Source organism: Clinocottus analis, unplaced genomic scaffold (genome assembly GCF_023055335.1).
Source record: "Clinocottus analis isolate CAN_PGR_092001 unplaced genomic scaffold, fCliAna1.0.p SCAF_13, whole genome shotgun sequence".
In the NCBI taxonomy this organism is placed as follows: Eukaryota; Metazoa; Chordata; class Actinopteri; order Perciformes; family Cottidae; genus Clinocottus; species Clinocottus analis.
Window position 1 is genome coordinate 14,640,001 of NW_027175854.1, and position 18,014 is coordinate 14,658,014.

Here is an 18,014-nt window from a genome sequence, read left to right on the forward strand (position 1 = left end):
CCCCCTTCTCCCCTCTAGCCCCGCCTCTCCCTCCAACGCCAACACATTGTCCCGCCTCCAGCAGGCTGAATAAACAAAGCTGCAATCAAAGCGAGGCTCCGGGAAGTTGCGTCTGATCTCTACTAGTCTGTTGATGAGGAGCTCATTTCATGTGTTCGTGTCCCCTCTGTGCACGTCCTGCTGAGGAGAGGTCACGTTGAAGCTCTGGTCTGTAGTGCGCTCCGCCCCTTTTGATGATTTGTTTTGTTTTATAATGTTTTGTCAGTTATTTCCTGTTTTATACTCTGAGTTAAATAATAATAAATAAACAATAAAAACTACATGGACGAAGTTCTTTCGTGAATTCTTGACATGGAACGAGTCGTTTCTGAGCTTTTATAACAAAGAAACTAAAGATTATTTATTTACTGATTTAATCTGCAGATTATTTACTCAGATAAAGGTTTCTGTAAAATGAATAGAAAAGATTCAGAATACATTTGCAACATTGTATTAACTATTAATAACATTGTGTCATGAAAGTTTGAACTGAAGACACTTTGCTACATTGCTGGTTTATTATCTTGGCGGGTAAAGACAGAAACATACATATATACATATTTATTCATTTAAACCACAACACATTACAAATAAAAAACAACTGAACTGGTGAAGTATCATTACACTGAAATAAAGTATCTTTACACTGTAGTACAGTATCTTTACACTGCAGTATCTTTACACTGAAATAAAGTATCTTTACACTGTAGTAAAGTATCTTTACACTGTAGAATCTTTACACTGAAATAAAGTATCTTTACACTGTAGTAAAGTATCTTTACACTGAAGTATCTTTACAAAGAGCTACTTGTCTAAAAGACGTTTCATTTTAAACGACGTGGGCGTGATAACGCCGCTGTTTGTTCTGTAAACGTGTACTCTGTACAGATGCTGTGTTTAGTGTTCAAGAGTCTCCATCCCTCTATCTCTCCGTCCTCAGAGCGTCGTGCTCACCATCCCTGACTTCATGTAGTTGTCACTGATCAGCCCTTGTTTGCTTTCGTCTGACGAGTCTGAAGGATGCTGAGAGGAAAAAACACGTAAATGTAGTACTGGACTGAAGTACTAATTCAAGGTACTTTAGCGTCTCTATTTTCTGCTACTTTATGCTTCACCCCCATAACACTACACTACTATTTTACTGTAACATCTCTGAGGTTCCTTACTCTATCTCTAAGGCTGAGCCCTACAGAGGAAACACATCTAGGCCTCTTGTATCCAAGACGCTACTCATCAGATTTTTTTAAACCCTAAATGTGGTATAGTATTAGTACTTTCACAGTGGTATTAGTACTTGTACTGCAGCACTAAGAGGTTCTTACTTGTCTGCGTAAAATCCGGTCCAGCAGGCTGCGTTTGGGGAGTTCTGGGTTCAGGGACCAGTCCAGGTCTGGAGATCGAGATCCATCAGGACCGAAAAGGTTGAGCTCCCTGAAGCACCCCGTCTCAATCATCTGAGGAAGAGGAGGAGGAGGAGGAAGGTAGGGTGAGTAAAGGTGAGGAGGCTCTGAAGACCGACACTAAGATGGGTTATTGTGCCCTCACCTCGTTCTGCCAGGTGATGCTGACGCTGCCGGTGTTGAACTTGCAGTAGAAGTCGTTGTCTTTCTGGTCCAGTGTGACGCCCTTCACTGCGGAGAACTCCTCGATGTCCTGCACGTCGCTGCAGTACACCAGTCTGGGCTGCAGGGGGCGACCACATCACAGAGTAAGAACACACTCAAACTCATCCTCTCTTGTATTTTTACACTTTTATTGCATTTTTATGTATTTTTACCCTTCCTATGTATTTTTACACATGTATTTTTTAACCTTCTTAAGTATTTGTTATGTATTTTACACTTCTTATGTATTTTTTTAATGTATTTGTACCCGTCAGCAGGTTATTCTTGGTTCTAGTAAATATACAGTCTTTTTAAAAGTCGGTCACTTGCGTCCGGTTTGAATGGCGGCTCCACGAGTCCGGCCTCCAGCATCCTGAAGTTGATGTTCTGGAAGAAGGGATGCGACTGGACCTCTCTCCCTCCTGAAGCCCGGCAGCCCAGCCGCTCTTTGGGGTTCTTGATGAGCAGCTGCACAACAACAACAACGACAACAACAATAACAACCTGTTAGGACTGTTTAAAAAGACGAACCCTGACTGCGCTCTGGTTCTGGACCCACCGAGGAGCAGAGGTCCTGGGCCTCCTTGCTGAACTTGTCCCCGTACTCCAGCTCCTCCTTCTGGATGCGGCGCTCCATCTCAGCGGGCTTTGGGTGTTCGCCCCGCTGCCGGAGCGGCGGCTGGCCCGCCGTCATCTCGTACAGGAGGCAGCCGAGGCCCCACCAGTCCACGCTCATCCCATAATGCCTGTGGCCGATCACCTCAGGAGCTGGAACGAATAATCCATGAACTCTCCTGTTTTAATTCCGTTTCGTTTAGTTTGTAAACAGAGACACTAAACACGTTCTCAAAGAACTTCACATTGTTTTTTCTGAGAAGCAGGTGAGGGGGGAGAAGCGTCTGATCTAAATAGTCTCCTCTTCTGTGGTCATGTTTATTTTAGAACATGGTAAAACACTTTTTATTGTTGTTGTAAAAGTCATTTTGGCTACAAGAGGGTGCATTGCGCTGCTAACCCTGAAGCTAAAAGCACCCTAGCTTTCTTCCAGGTGCGTTTACCTTCATATATATATATATATATATATATATATATATATATATATATATATATATATATATATATATATATATATATATATATATATATACACACACAGACACACACACATATGTCTACACATTGTGTGTGAGCAAGCTTTTAGTCCTATTCAGAACATCAGGAAGTGGTGCGATTTAGCCTCTGGTGGCAGAAATGTGTATTACAAAAAACTAAAACAAAGAAGTGATTCATACTCTCAAGGTTTTTGTTTTTCTTAGAGATCAGACTCTGCAGTGTTTGAATCGCGTTTCTGCATATATTGTTCAGCATGTTCTGGGTTCGAGGCTCTCGTGCGTACATTGTTCAACATGTTCTCGGGCTTCGAGGCCCTCGTGCATACTTTGTTTCGCATGTTCTGGGTTCGAGACTCTTGTGCGTACATTGTTCTGGGTTCGAGGCCCTTGTGCTACATTGTTCAACATGTTCTCGGTTCAAGGCCCTCGTGTGTACGTACCCATGTATCCCAGTGTTCCCACCATGCCGTGCACCGTGCTGCCCTCAGACAGCCTCACCGCCAGGCCGAGGTCAGAGATGCGGATGTGGCCTTCAGGGAACAAAGAAAGAAGAATCTTCAGTTATTACGACGTACTTTCCCTTCGCTCAATTATCCCCTGCTGAGGAATGCCATAACTACGAGACAATGTTTTAATAACCACAACACGCTGCCAGGAATGAAGAAACAGGTGCAGAACAGCTTCTTAAAATAGCTGGCACGCCCGGTCCCTGAACGCCTGTCACTTCCTCATCACGTCGTTCCGCCGCTCAGGACAAATTGTCTAAAAATAGCCGAGTCAGCACGAAGGTGGCTGTCACAACATGTCGTCATTCTGCATCGGGAATGTGCGGTTTATTGACAGTTGTGATTAAACATGTGACTGAACATTTGACTGAGGTAATGAGCTCTCAGGTTCCTGAACGCACCGTGGTCGTCCAGCAGAATGTTTTCTGGTTTCAGATCCCTGGAAGATAAAAAACATAATTTTATTCAGAGATGCATTGCTAGTACTCAGTAATACGATATAATTAAATACTTTTACTGGAGTACTGTGCAAATGTGAGGTACTTAAACGTTTTAGTGTGTTCTATTCGATAACGCAAGATGTTTGCATACAAAACAGAGAGTTTATAGGATAAGATGCGTTATTATTATTAATTTGCATCTGAAACAATGAGACAATATAAAGAACATTCATGTAAAACTGTTTTTATGGTTAAAGCCACTTTACAAGTAAAATCATTCCCTGCATCCAGGTTGAATTATGTTTATATATTAGTAACATTGCTAACATTAGTCCTTATGTTAATAATGAATAATTAGTTAATTAATTATAAATGTGCTAGTAATTATGTTAATAATGTTTGTTTTTTTAGTAAGACATTTTACAACATTAATGTATTAGCAATAATGTTAACAAGGTAAGTGCATTAGTGGTAATGTTCATAATGTTAAGGCTTGTGAATAATGTAAATGTATTATGGATCATTTTAATATATTAGTAATCATGTTAATAATGTTAAGAAATGTGAATATTCTGTATGTATTATGAATAATGTTAATTTATTAGTAATGATGTATGAATAAGTAAAATAATGTTAATGTATTAGTTATGTTAATACAGTATGAATAATTTAAATAATGCTAATGTTTTATGAATAATGTTAATTATATTATTTATTACGTTGACGCCTGGTCTGAATTAAATGTGATAATTATGACATCATTTCTTTCTATTTATATAACAATCAATCTAAAATAACCATCACAACCGGCCTGATGAAAATAATAATGAGTTGCTAGTTCATAATGAAGTCATCAGAGATCCACACTGACCGGTACAATATGGAGTTCTGGTGCAGGTGAATTAATCCACAGCAGACCTCCGCGGCGTAGAAGCGCACTCGGTCTTCGTCCAGGCCGGGAACGCCGATGTTATGAATATGAAACTTCAGGTCGCCCCCGCTCATCATGGTCAGCACCATGCAGAGCGCGTGCTTGGTCTCGTAGGCATACGCCAGGTTTACCTGCACGGAGAGCCAGGAAGAAGATTCAAAGTATGAGGCTGGCAATGTTCCATAATATTCAAAAAATATACTAAAACACAAACAGGGGACTACTTTGTTGGGGACTACTTTGAGCGGCGGATTAATCCACATTTGGTGTCTGATTCAAAAGCAACCACAGTGTTGTGTATTGTTCATATGATGTTTTAGACGTTTTATAACTCTTATATATATATATATATGAAAAGTGAAAAACATAAAGCGTGATCATCTCACCACAAATCTGCTGTTCAGTCCTTCCAGGATCTGTTTCTCGTTGAGCGCCATGGATTCTCCTTTCCTCTTCTTCACGTGAGTCTTCTCCAGCTTTTTGCAGGCGTACATCATTCCTGTGGCTCGCACCTGGCAAGCCCACACCTGAGAACAGAAAACAAACAGAACATCAAACGACTGGTTCAGAACGTGGCACACAACTTAGTATCACACATTCTTTAAGTCGGAGGATCATTTTTTAGAGATATCCTGAAATATTAAGGATGGGTTGAACTCAGGTGGCAACCTCCTGTTCTGCCCAGCGAAACCGATGCATTCTCTCTACTGACCACAAGGGGGCGACTTCTCTGGTTGTATAGAAGTCTATGCCAAACTCGTCCAACTGGAGGCTTCATAACTTCAGTCCAGAAACTAAATCCACTTTCTTACAAGCAACCGTGGCCTCGACTTGACAAAACCTCCGACAGATGATGACTTGAATACCAGTTTCACCGGCTGGTTGTTCCTCCCTGACGGACCTCGCACATGCAGATTTAGTGGAATTTACCGTGCGGGGTTATTTTTTTACGTTTTGATCAGAGAGATAAAAGGCATCATCGGACAGAAATGATTTGCAGACTGATTTTGCTTTCCAGACTCATTCCTTCCAGTTTTTTCCCTGCCACCTGACAACATCCTCGGGTCTCGGTCCAAACACAACCTGAGCTACGTCTTGCTTTCCTCTTTTTGAGTCCTCTGACTGTTTGCCAGAACTTTCCTCGAGGCCAACCCTGAAAGTCCTTCTTTGTAATTCTCACGAACCATATCCGTGTTTTTGCTTTGGGCCGACCGCTGGAGCCAATCTGGCCGACCGGAACCCGCCTGGAACCGACTGGATCCCGGCCAAGGCCGTCGACGCCTGGAGGCCTTTCTTCTTCTGCTTGACGGACACGGAAGACCCTCCAACCACGAGTCCCAGCAGCCTCTTCCGCAATGCAGTCATCAGAACATGACCCATTTGGACCTCCATGTCCCCGGCATGCATGAAAACGTCTTCGGGAGGTTGGAGCCGCATGGGATCCAACCCACGACCAGGTGGTGATCGGCTCACTGCTCACCTCCTCCGAGTATGACGGGTTCTCCAAGCAGTTTGGTGCGTGTACCCAAAGCAACCGTCAGAACATCAAACGCCCTTATGTCCGGGTTCAGCATTGGGCGGGGGGAAATTTGCTTTTTTGCAACCATCGGCGTCTGTGCGCTGACTTTACACCTTATCTACTCATGCAAATTAATTGGCAACTCTTTTGCTGTGAACACAGCATTACAGTGGAGAAATGTTTCTGGTAAAAACAGGGAAACTTGATTCTGGAACAAGCTGCTGCTTTGCTTCCACGATGACGCAATTTGAAGGTTTAAGCATCTCATGTGTTGTCGGTCCCGGTGGAAACAGATATCTTTAAAACCCTGACACACGAAACCAAAATGATCTGAGAGCACGGGAGGTGAATTAAATGATATAAATGCTTTTCATTGGGGTGAAGCCGCTCTGAAGGTGACACAGGACACGAGGAGATGGAGGCTCACCTCACCAAACCCGCCTTTACCCAGAAGTCTGTACTGTCTGAAGGCCTGCTTGCTGATTGGCTGCCTGAGAGGAACAGAGGGTCATCAGCTTCAATGGCAAGACAAACGTGATTTAAAGGAGTCAACAGTGAGCAGAGCATGCACACACATGCACACACACACACACACACACACACACACACACACACACACAAACACACACACACACACACACACACACACACACACACACACACACACACACACACACACACCTCTCCAGCATCTTCCACTGCAGGAAGCGGTCAAAGAACAGACTGTCCTGGTACTGGAGGAAGGGATCGCCACAGAGGTATTCATGCAGCTCTCTAAAACACACACATAACAGAGACGTTGGTTTAAGAACAACAACAACAACAGGAACAACACATATTAACACACACACACACACACACACACACACACACACACACACACACACACACACACACACACACACGCACACAGGAAGCAGGAAGGGAAGTGAACTGACTCCCTGCAGTTGTGGAAGACGTCCATGCAGGGGTCGAGCTCCAGGCTCTGCATGCAGCTCTGCCCGTGCCGCTCCACCAGCAGGACACACTGATTGGACTGAGGGGGACACGGACAGGGAGTGTTGCATTGTGGGTGTAAAAAAACAACAGGAATATTGGTGACGCGTGTGGCTCTGTGTCGCCGTCAGACCTGACGCCGGAGGAACCTCTTGACGATGGTGAGGCCGAAGTCTCTCCTCTCCTCGTCTGACTTTGTGTCGAACGCGTCCTGAAGAAGACGAGGAGACAGTGAGGAAGGTCTTCATGATATGTTTTATGTGCTGTTGGAAAGCTATAGATCTGCTTTAACCCATAAACTGTGGGACCAGTTTTGTCTCCAGACCTTCTTTTCCCTGTGTTTGAGTTGTTGTTGGAACCCCAAATTGATTCCAATACTTGTGTTTATTGTATGTATTGAGCAAAGTCTTGGGAAAAAAATGTATATCTGAAAAAAAAAACACTTTTAAAAGATATTTTGTTAAAACTATGAACATCCAGCATGATATGAGCCAGATTCCCCCAAAAATGCCTCCTGGAGCAGTCAATAAGACACCTTTTTGGAAAGATTAGGACCTAAAGAATCTGAATCTGCAACAAAAATCTCAATAAAACAATTTGAACAAGAATTGGCCTGTTATGAAGAAGTTTGTCAAAAAACTGGTTCAAAAATGAAAAGATATTACGTATTTTATGCCAAAGATTGTCTGAATGGGACATGCTGGGACTTAAAACTGGCGCGGGAGGATTTTCGCGCACGGTTTCAAAAAGGTAATATCAACAATATCAACACCAAGAGTTCCCTTTTCTTGAGTAAATGAAATGCAAACAATTTTCTCTCAGATGTTTTCATTTGAAACTAATCCATCGACACCGGAAACACTTTAATAAGTGAACTAGTTTTAACTGCCTGCACTACCACAATGAACTTATCTGAGGAGTTTCTAATTGTTCTCCACATTTGAGGCTTCACTACGATTCTCTTTACAAATGCACGCAGTCTGTTTCCTTTAAACTTTCAAATCAAACCTGTCCTCTCTCACCTGGAACAAAGTCCTCTATTTGTCTTTCACATACTTACTCTCTCCTCTCTGGCTTCTCCCAGAAGTCCCAGAATCACAAAGTTGTAGCTATTTTATAACGTGATTGTTTTTCAGAAATACACTCCATGTGTTATAATGATGTCACAGCTCCTGTGTTCCTCTGCTGCTCTGCTTCAGCTGCAGCGTTTAACTCTTTCTGTTGATTCATGGTCTCACTGTTGCTGCTCTGTCTGTCAACATGCGATATAAAGGTGCTATATGAACACGGTTGTTGTTATTGTTGTTATTGTTATTCTCCATAGTGTCAGAGTACCAGAGCGTCCAGCAGGGAAATGTAGTTCTGCAGACCAGCTCGACTCCGACAGAAGAGCTGAAACAGTTTCCTCCCGATCGGCTGCTTCACACACACACTGAGGTAGTCTCTCTCTGAGGAGGAGACACATGTATGAGACACACACACACACACACACACACACACACACACACACACACACACACACACACACACACACACACACACACACACACACACACACACACACACACACACCTATGGCCAGGTCTCCACACAGGCTGATGTGGGGGAATCGCAGCATGTCTCTCCACTTGCAGCTGCGTCCTTTGCTGCCTCCTCCTGCGGGAATAATGAAGTAATTATCAATAAAGTAATTATCTATCCATCATAGCAGCACGTCACTCTTTCCTTTAGAGACACGTCTGTCACCAGCGCTGTGTCTTCACCGCGCATGCGCAGCGCTGCCGCTGCGCGCCGGCCCGTCAGGTTCCAGACAATAGCAGCTCCGCTAGAGACTATTTATAGCTGGAGGAGGTGAGCCTGTGCGACCGCATTGCTCTGCTCTGCTGCGGCCGGAAGCGCTCACGTCTTCACGGAACCAGCAGTGTTTAACAACAGAACCTTCTGGGCTCACATCCCGCCACATGCACGCGCTAAAGACTCCTCTCCCCTCTTAAACTCCTCTCTGATGAGGAGGCGGCACGTGTTTCTGAGGCTCAGCTTGCTTTCCTTCCTCTTCTTCTGCATGAGCATGTTAATGATGGACAGACATTTTTAATTGACAAGAAGAAACTTGTGTTCAAACCCGCCTCTGGTCTGATGTATTATGAATATATTTACACATTATTGTGATATATTTACACACATTACACCTGGTTGTTACCTGTTCGTGACGGCTGCTTTCAAGAAGGGAGAACATACGTTTTACAGGTTTTTATTTAACTTACATCCTGAATGATGAACCCATGAAGCTCTTACCTTCTCTGGCTTTAATCAGCGTGTTGTTGGCCATCATGCTTTCAATCTCCATGTTGGAATCAGTGTTCCCTCTAAAAGGTGTCCCGGGTTATTGGTCCCAAAGCTGAGGTGCAATCCAGAATACATGCACAAAGACTGTGATATAAAAACAATAATGATATATATATACAAAAAAAAAAAGTAATCACCATGCGCAATGAGTAAAGAGCGACAGTCCAGGTGAGGACAGGTGTGTCCGGCTGCAGGTCTAACCTGCTGCCTGTCACTATGAATGGAGGTGCGGGACCAGCACACAGTGCTCCAACCGCGGGACACGCCCTCTTTCAACCGCGGGACACGCCCTCTTTCAACCGCGGGACACGCCCTCTTTCAACCGCGGGACACGACCTCTTCTGGAGGCGGGGCTGAGCCTCAGGAGGTTCAGGTGCATGTAATTCCTCTGTCTGGCAAGGTTTAAAATGAGGAACCCAAACCTGGTCCTCTATAGACCTCAGGTAGTCCTGGCCTTTAAGAACAAATTATAATCATACTCATAACGTGTTATAATTTCCTATTTTTCATACTGCCGCATTATTATCAGAATAAACACATACATATTCACAATGCTTTGAAACCGTATTCATGGTACAAAGCAGTTTATGATTAATGATAAGGTCATGTTTCATAATGTGTCAAAACTGACATTTCATTGCAAGGATCGTCGTGCATTATAATCACTGTTATAATGCATTAGAATATGATTACAAGTTACTCAAAGCGGTTATTGTTTGCTTTAAGTAAAATGAAATCACCAAATTGATACAAAAACACGTCAATTCCCTGTAAAATGAAGACGCAGTTGTTTCATTGAGATGCAGCATAATTAGAGCTTGATGTAGTAACGAGCGCGTCAGAGCGTCTCACATTAAAATCCCGTGAGGTCACTGAAGTTTATTTTAGTATTGCATCGATCAACGTTAAGTGTCTGCGTCTCCTCGTCACGCCGCTCTGCACGCTCACAGGATCAATGCTGCTGATGTGACACAAGAGTTCTTTTTGTCCTCACTTCCTCCTCAGTAATCACAGTGTTGGCAGCACTCCCTGAGTCACTATTCACGCTCTGCAACTGGTTATTCTGGCTCCTGCTGACGTGAGGAAAGACCCGCTGGTTTCCTCTGCATGCAGTGAACAAGTGCAGCGTTCTGCTGGCTACAAAAAAACACACACTTTCAGCCTTTTTGCAAATGATTTAGAGAGATGGGTGTAAACAAAACAGTTCAATATAAGTTAATCGTCTGATGTGTGTCCCGCCAGCTTCAAGTCCATGAAAAATGACGTCAGAGAAAACGTTGGGCTTTCCCGTGTTTACAAACACGTTTCAGAATGTCTGACTCTCTTCGCGTCTGTATTTCAGTGACGTCAAAGCTGCTGAAAGCCAATCACAGCCGTGTTCACCTCAAACGCTCCAGAATGGACCAGTAGGACAAAGATGGGCGGGGCTTAATGTGATTGTGAAAATCGGCAATTTGAAAGCACGCGTGTCAGCAGAAATATAAGGATGATGTTCACTGGGGAAACAATGAATATAGTTCACTTATCTTAAGTTACAATATCTTTCTAAGCAGGAACAGTTAGAGAGATGTATGTATCTGTCAAAAGCTTTACAATTTTATGTTGTCCACTCTTTTACCAGCGTCCATTCTAGTTCTCTCACCTGACGTGGTCAGAAGCAGAAAGAGGCCAAAGTTTTGCTCAGTTTCAGTTGTGGAAGAAGTACTGAGATCTGTTACTTAAGTAAAAACATATATTAACACATCACATTGTAAATATGTCCCTTTAGACATGAAAATTCATGCATTCAAAATCTTTAAAAAAAAGTATTTATAAAACAAAAGTTAAGATTATTTTAGTGTAGCATAAAGACTGAAGGTAGTGAGAAACAACTAGCCTGGACTCTGTTAAAAGATACATCCACCTGAAGCGCTGAGACAGATAAGATACGTTTCTGGAAGGTGACAAAAGCAGACGCCACCCTTCGAGCTGCTTGTATTCACTCTCTTGAAGCCCACATGGAATCCGTTTCACGTGGCGTCCCCCAAGGGTCGATTCTTGGGCCCCTGTTATTTAACTGGACACCAACGATTCTTATTGCAGCTACGCAGACGACACTCAGATTTACTTTTTTATTTTTTATTTGCTATTTTTCCCAGGTGACTGTGGTCTCTCAGGGCTTCCTTTAATGACCTGCACTGATGTCAAAAACATGATTTTGAAGTCAAGTCAGTTATAAATGTATGAATAAATAACATTTAAATCTCTTCAACTAAGATTATTGAGATGTTTGGGTGTTTACAGTAATTCAACTTCAGCACCAGAGATAAAAAAAATCCCCAGAAGCGCTAGTGACCTCTAGTTGTAGAATGTGCTAAGTGCAACAATACAAGTAAAAACCTTTTCGTGATGAGAGGACATCCACTTGTTTTGTTCCCACTGGCAAGAATCAAATTTTAATGTTGTAATTTCTTTATGAAAACATTAAAATAAATCTGTGTTGTTCTGAATGCAGGAATTAAACTCATAGTTGAGCGTTTTCACAGTGCGGTTGTAGTACTACAACTATATGAGTACACACACAATACCTGTGTATCACTCACTACCCTGAATATAAGTCTGTCAGCTGATAAAAACTCACGTGACGTGACCCAACTGGGCCGGATTTAAATTAAACTGATTTCAAGAAAACATATTTGTTACAGTATTTTTTAAAGAAACATTTTGGAGAAACCAGCTCCTTTTGAGTTGTAACTGTGATTTATATCTGTGAGGGGCACAGATATAAATCACAGTTTCTACTTAATGGGGGGCGTCTCCCATGATGCCAGCAGAGTAGCCGTGGACCAATCAGCTGCTCTGCAGCGTTGGTGAGCGGGATCCAGACAAGCAGCCGGTGTTCCCTCTGCAGCCGCTTCACAAGTCTGAGAAAAGTTTGTGATCCGTGTCCAACTGGGAGATTCAAAGCTTCATCTTCCTCCCAGCGCTGTGGAACAAGGCCTCTCTGTCTGCCCAGTGCTCTCACCAGTGCTCCCAGTGAGAGAGACACTCAAAGAAGCTCTCGTTAAAAAAACACAAAACCTGAAGAGAAAAAAGACAAAACTTCTTTTGTATTTTAAATCCAACATTTAGTCCCCAAACTAGTACTATGTGTATTTACTCAAGTACTCCAATGATATATACTTCTACTTCACTGCATCGCAGAGGTACATATTGTACTTTTACTGTACTACATCTCAGATGTACATATTGTACTTTTTACTGTACTACATCTCAGAGGTACTTATTGTACTTTTACTGTACTACATCTCAGAGGTACATATTGTATTTTTTACTTTTTTTATTTCACAGCCTCTAAATATCTTTCAAATGATCCTGACACATGAAGTTTCTTTAGGTTGAAACTTCCTCCTTTCATCTCAAGTCACGAGCAGATATTGTTTCATTTTAAAGGCTCACGTGTCAAAGGAACAAAAACAATAAACTTGTCTGTGTGTGTGTGTGTGTGTGTGTGTTAAACATACATGATGTTTGTTCAGAAATGCTTTTCTTTTTGTATCTTTGTGTATTTTGTGAAAAAGAAAGTGTTGTTGGGGGCTGAACCAGAGACCCGTCTATCACCTGAAAGTCTCTAAATCGATGACACATGTGCATCAGACCAGATCACATCACGCAACAAGAGGAAGCTCGGGGGCCTTTTGCACTAGACTTCCTTTTTTTGTGGAACACGGCGTCAGCATGGAGGAAGGAAAGGCATGTGAGGTTGGCTCCTTGCAGCCGAGCCGAGCCGAGCCGAGGCTGAGGGAGATTTCACAGCGCAGTCAGATGAGGCTCTGTGGTGGACGGCGGCTCTGAGGCGCTGTGTGCTCCGGCCGGACGAGGCCGTCATGTGTGCGCTCGCAGAGAGAGGAGCTTTTCATCGCCCCAAATTCACCAAATCCATGAATAAAGATGCGGGAGCATTTAATATCATCTGCATTGATGTTGCGTCTCCTGGAGCCCCAGAGGCCCCAGAGGGAAGGGGGGTGACCAATAGTCACACTCAGAGTTCATCATCACACTTCCCATTAACAGTGATCACGGCAGCTCAGCGTGATCCACTGCGCTCAGACTGCTCGACTGAAGCTGCAACGCCCGGGACCGGATCCAGACTGCAGAATGTACGGGACTGGACCTCTGCTGTTACATCAGAGAGCAGAGATCTGTGAGATCCAAGAGAGATCAGAGAGATTCTGATAGATGGCCTAGATCTCTCAGACACTAGATCCTACATGTCTTAGATGTCCTCGATACTAGATCCTATATGTCCTAAAAACTAGATCCTAGATGTCCTATATGTCCTAAATACTAAATCCTAAATGCCCCATATGTCCTAAATCCTATGTCCTAGATACTAGATCCTATATGTCCTAGATACTAGATCCTATATGTCCTAGATACTAGATCCTATATGTCCTAGATACTAGATCCTATATGTCCTAGATACTAGATCCTATATGTCCTAGATACTAGATCCTATATGTCCTAGATACTAGATCCTATATGTCCTAGATACTAGATCCTATATGTCCTAAAAACTAGATCCTAGATGTCCTATATGTCCTAAATACTAAATCCTAAATGCCCCATATGTCCTAAATCCTATGTCCTAGATACTAGATCCTATATGTCCTAGATACTAGATCCTATATGTCCTAGATACTAGATCCTATATGTCCTAGATACTAGATCCTATATTTCCTAGATACTAGATCCTATATGTCCTAGATACTAGATCCTATATGTCCTAGATACTAGATCCTATATTTCCTAGATACTAGATCCTAGATGTTTTAGATACTAGATTCTAGATGTCCTAGATCCTCGATCAGATCCTAGATCCTCGACACTGACTTAATTCAAATGTGTGTGAGATGGTAGTTCTTCAAAATAATAATAACAGGTAATAAACGAGAGGTTCAAATCATAAAAACAAGGTGTAAACAAACCAGATAATTGTGTAATAATAAGAACAACATATATATAAATTTCTTTACATTGCATCTTTGAAAACAGAGCTTTACTCAAACCAATTGGTTCGTATGGTTGCCATCTGCAGCCTCACCACTAGGTGTCCCCAAATCCTCCTCGCTGCTGTATTTGCCAAGGAATGATAGTTTTATGAGTAACTTTTTAGTTATCAAATACATGTTTTGGAGTAAAAATTACAACATTTCTTTTGAGATGTGGTGGACTAGAAGTAGTTATACCACAATGTATAAATACTCAGTTTCAAGTACAAAGATTGTCTTCAAAAGATTACTTCATAAAAAGTAGAAGTACTCTTCATGCAGAATAATATCAATAATGTATTATATTCTTGTATTGTAGTTATTGATCCATTCATTCATTCATCACCTGAATGTCGCAGCTGGTTAAATTCGAGCTAATTTTTAATCTAATATGGAGTAGAGATTAAAAACGACAGTTTTTCCTGGTCATTCATGGCAAAATAAAACTATAAAGTAAAGTGGAAATACTTAAATAAATAAGTATAGTACTAACTGTGTACTTCTAATTAGTAGACCTTAATGTTAGCATGCTCAAGATGTTTCAATGGTAAAACTCTTCCAAAAGGCTGAAATGTGCCTCTTGAGACTTTACCCCTTTGATGATATACAAAACAATAATAGAATAAATATTGTATCCCCGCACGACCTAAAGTTCCTAACTTTAACAATAATTAATGCCGACTGTCAACTGTTCTGACCTAAACATCTCATTTGGGAAATCCACCCGCGCACACATCCCGATCCTGTTTCCTCCTCTAATAGAAAGGAACCACTCCAGAGTTATACACTGACCTTGAACGCCTCGTCCAAGCCCTTGTGTCCTCTCAACATGAAACAAAAATGGCGTCTCGTTTTCATCTGCCGCGTCTTCCTCCTCTTCCTCTGCAGCGTTTGCCGCATCCTTTCCCCTCTTTGTGCTCGGCGGTTCCCATCTGACGGACGTCATTCAAACGTTTGTATTCCCACATCGTCTTGAACACCTCGTTTTCAATAATACAATACCTTCCTACTCGACACACTACGATGGTCACAAATAAAACACAATACTTTAATAAACATGATTAAGAAACTTCTTTTATAAAACTGGTTTACATGCAGTTAATCAATAATAGTTCCACATTTTGGAAAATAAGCTTATTTGCGTTCTTGCCAAGAGTTAGACAAGAACAGTGATACCAAACTTCCATATCTGCCTGTTAAATACAAAGCTACAGTCGGTAACCAGTTAGCTTAGCTTAGCACAAAGATAGCTTGTCTAGCTCTGTACAAAGGTAAACAAATCAGTTTAACAGCACCTTTATTTAACAAGTCATGTCTGGTTTGTTTAATCCATATAAAGGTCAGAGGGTTAGAGCCAGGCTAGCTGCTTCCCCTTTATGCTAAGCTAAGCTAACATACCCTGGCTGTAACTTAAATATTTTACCCTAAAGACGGGAAAGGAAAAAAAAGGAAACAGACAATTTCCCTGTTTTTTACGTAAGTTATGATCATCCTTGAACATAAATTAGGTCGCTCACATAAATATTCAAGGAGGAGTTTTCAACAGTAGAAACTCAAATACAGGCCAAAAATGCCTAAAATGACAAAAAAAACACACAAATGGACAAATTACTATAGCGCCCCCTAGTGTTTAAATTGCACGAAAGATGTATTGCATGTTACAGGATACAATGTGCACATGTACAGCAAATTTTGAATAATTTGTCCAAATAGTTTTATGTTATGAGTATTGAAACAAGACCCACCCCTAAGAGGTTCATTGGTCGTTATCTTCTAAATGCAATAAGATATAAACAATCTTTCAATCCAGGCTTTATGATTCAGCTCTACTCATGATGCACTGCAAGTTTAGTAGGAAAAAACTGTAATAATGTGTTTTTCACTAAATTCAAAATGGCCAAATATTTTGGTCATGATAAAAAGTTATTGTTCTAAACATTTAACGGTTATTGTTCTCACACATCTCCTTAAATTATGAAGTTATTTTTGTTTGTAGCAGCCCTTTTGGCTGCATACTTGCATGAAAGGTGCTATGCAAATAGTTATCTAACGGCTAAACGTGGAACAATAATGAGATGGAAATCACCAACACAGCCGTCTCACACTGTGGATAAATTACATTTTCTGGAAATTACAATGTGAAAAAAAATCCGACAAAATAAAAAGCTCTTCCAAGAAAGACAGAAAGTAGTGGGAGACTTTCTTTGCCAATGCAGATCAAACAAATCCTTTTTTATAATTGGTATTTGACCTGCATCGTGAAGTTATTCATCATTGAGATGTTTTGGATTAATTTGTAGTGGTTATGATTTGTATTGCACAAGAGCTTTAACATTGTTGTCAATTTGTGTATCAAAAATCAATTAACAAACTAACAAAAAGACGACAAATAAAGCTGTTGTCTTGTACTTTGTTTAGTTATTATGATGTCATTGACTTATTCAGTGTAGAAATGTATCTTCTGACTGACAATAGTTTGATTGTTAAATTCCATCACTGTCCGCATGCAGTTGTTTTTGTTGCATTTATCCAGTTTGTTTGTTGTTTGTTTGTTTACCTGCTGGAAAAGACTCGTGGACTCAGAAGCCCCGTTGAATGTTTTGGAAGGAAAAAACACTTAATGGTGGAAAGCGCGTTGTCACTCTTAAAAGTGATTAATGGACATGTTGAATTGTAATTGAAGCCTGAACAATAGCTGGAAATGCCTTCTGACCGTTAACAATAAAATACAAGGATCGAGGTAATAATAGACGCATCTTGGTAATCAACCCTTTAATTGCAGAGACGTCCGGGAGAATTGCAGTTGTGTCGTAAACATTTAACAAGAAAATTTGTTTTCACAACTCGGACGTTGTGTATTCTTCACTTAAAGGGCCAGCACGCAGGATTGTCGGTGAGCTGCAGGTTGCAACCAACTAAAGCCTCTCTACCTCTTGAACTGCGGCGGCAGACGTGAAAACACAAACGTCGCTCTCTGGAGTCGGTGTTTGGTTTGTCCACTCTGGGTTACCGTATAAAAAACATCGCGGCCTCCAGGAAGCGGACCTACTCCCTGTGTAGATATAACCGGCTCATTCGGAACTAACGGAAACGGCACGATATTTTATTTACGACTGCTTACTTACAAAAGACACCTCCTTATCATTATAGCTATAGGTTGGTGTAATCTTGACAAACAAGCACGATTATGCAGGATTTTAAACATAGTGTCGCCAAGTCGGCAGCACTGACAGGCCGTCCAATCAGGCCTCCCTCCAAAGACACGCCCCCAAAAACAATCGCTAAAAACGCAAACAACAAACACGGCAGGCATTGTGAGTGACAGCCGCAGAAACCACATTCCTGTTGGTCGTTTGATTCGTTGATCGGCGTCAGGATGCGATGAGGAATTCAACCAAACTATAAAATCCTCTTAAATGCTGCACTGTTCCTTTAAGTAAAAGTGTTCACTTCTACACTCTCTCTGCTACCTTCACCAAAGTGATGACCAT

The 18,014-nt window shown here is 41.7% G+C and overlaps 2 protein-coding genes across 5 annotated transcripts in view; one reads left to right on the forward strand and one right to left on the reverse strand.

The window, feature by feature from the left end:
• Window positions 1-330, forward strand: part of ash2l (ash2 like, histone lysine methyltransferase complex subunit) — a 9,696-nt gene extending 9,366 nt beyond the window's left edge. For all 4 annotated transcript variants that reach the window (XM_068574777.1, XM_068574778.1, XM_068574779.1 and 1 more), the window contains one exon: window positions 1-330. This exon is cut by the window's left edge and continues 113 nt beyond it. The gene's annotated coding sequence lies outside the window, so the exon portion shown is untranslated.
• A 295-nt stretch (window positions 331-625) lies between these two features.
• Window positions 626-9,502, reverse strand: grk5 (G protein-coupled receptor kinase 5). The gene is made up of 16 exons (XM_068573990.1): window positions 9,443-9,502; window positions 8,720-8,803; window positions 8,483-8,595; window positions 7,281-7,358; window positions 7,086-7,187; window positions 6,833-6,921; window positions 6,579-6,642; window positions 5,019-5,159; window positions 4,573-4,763; window positions 3,663-3,700; window positions 3,196-3,285; window positions 2,203-2,411; window positions 1,974-2,111; window positions 1,585-1,722; window positions 1,362-1,493; window positions 626-1,062 (listed from the first exon to the last, which is right to left on the reverse strand). The coding sequence occupies exons 1-16, from the start codon at window positions 9,492-9,494 to the stop codon at window positions 976-978; spliced, it is 1,746 nt and encodes a 581-aa protein (XP_068430091.1). The 5' UTR covers window positions 9,495-9,502; the 3' UTR covers window positions 626-975.
• Window positions 9,503-18,014: the final 8,512 nt, after the last annotated feature.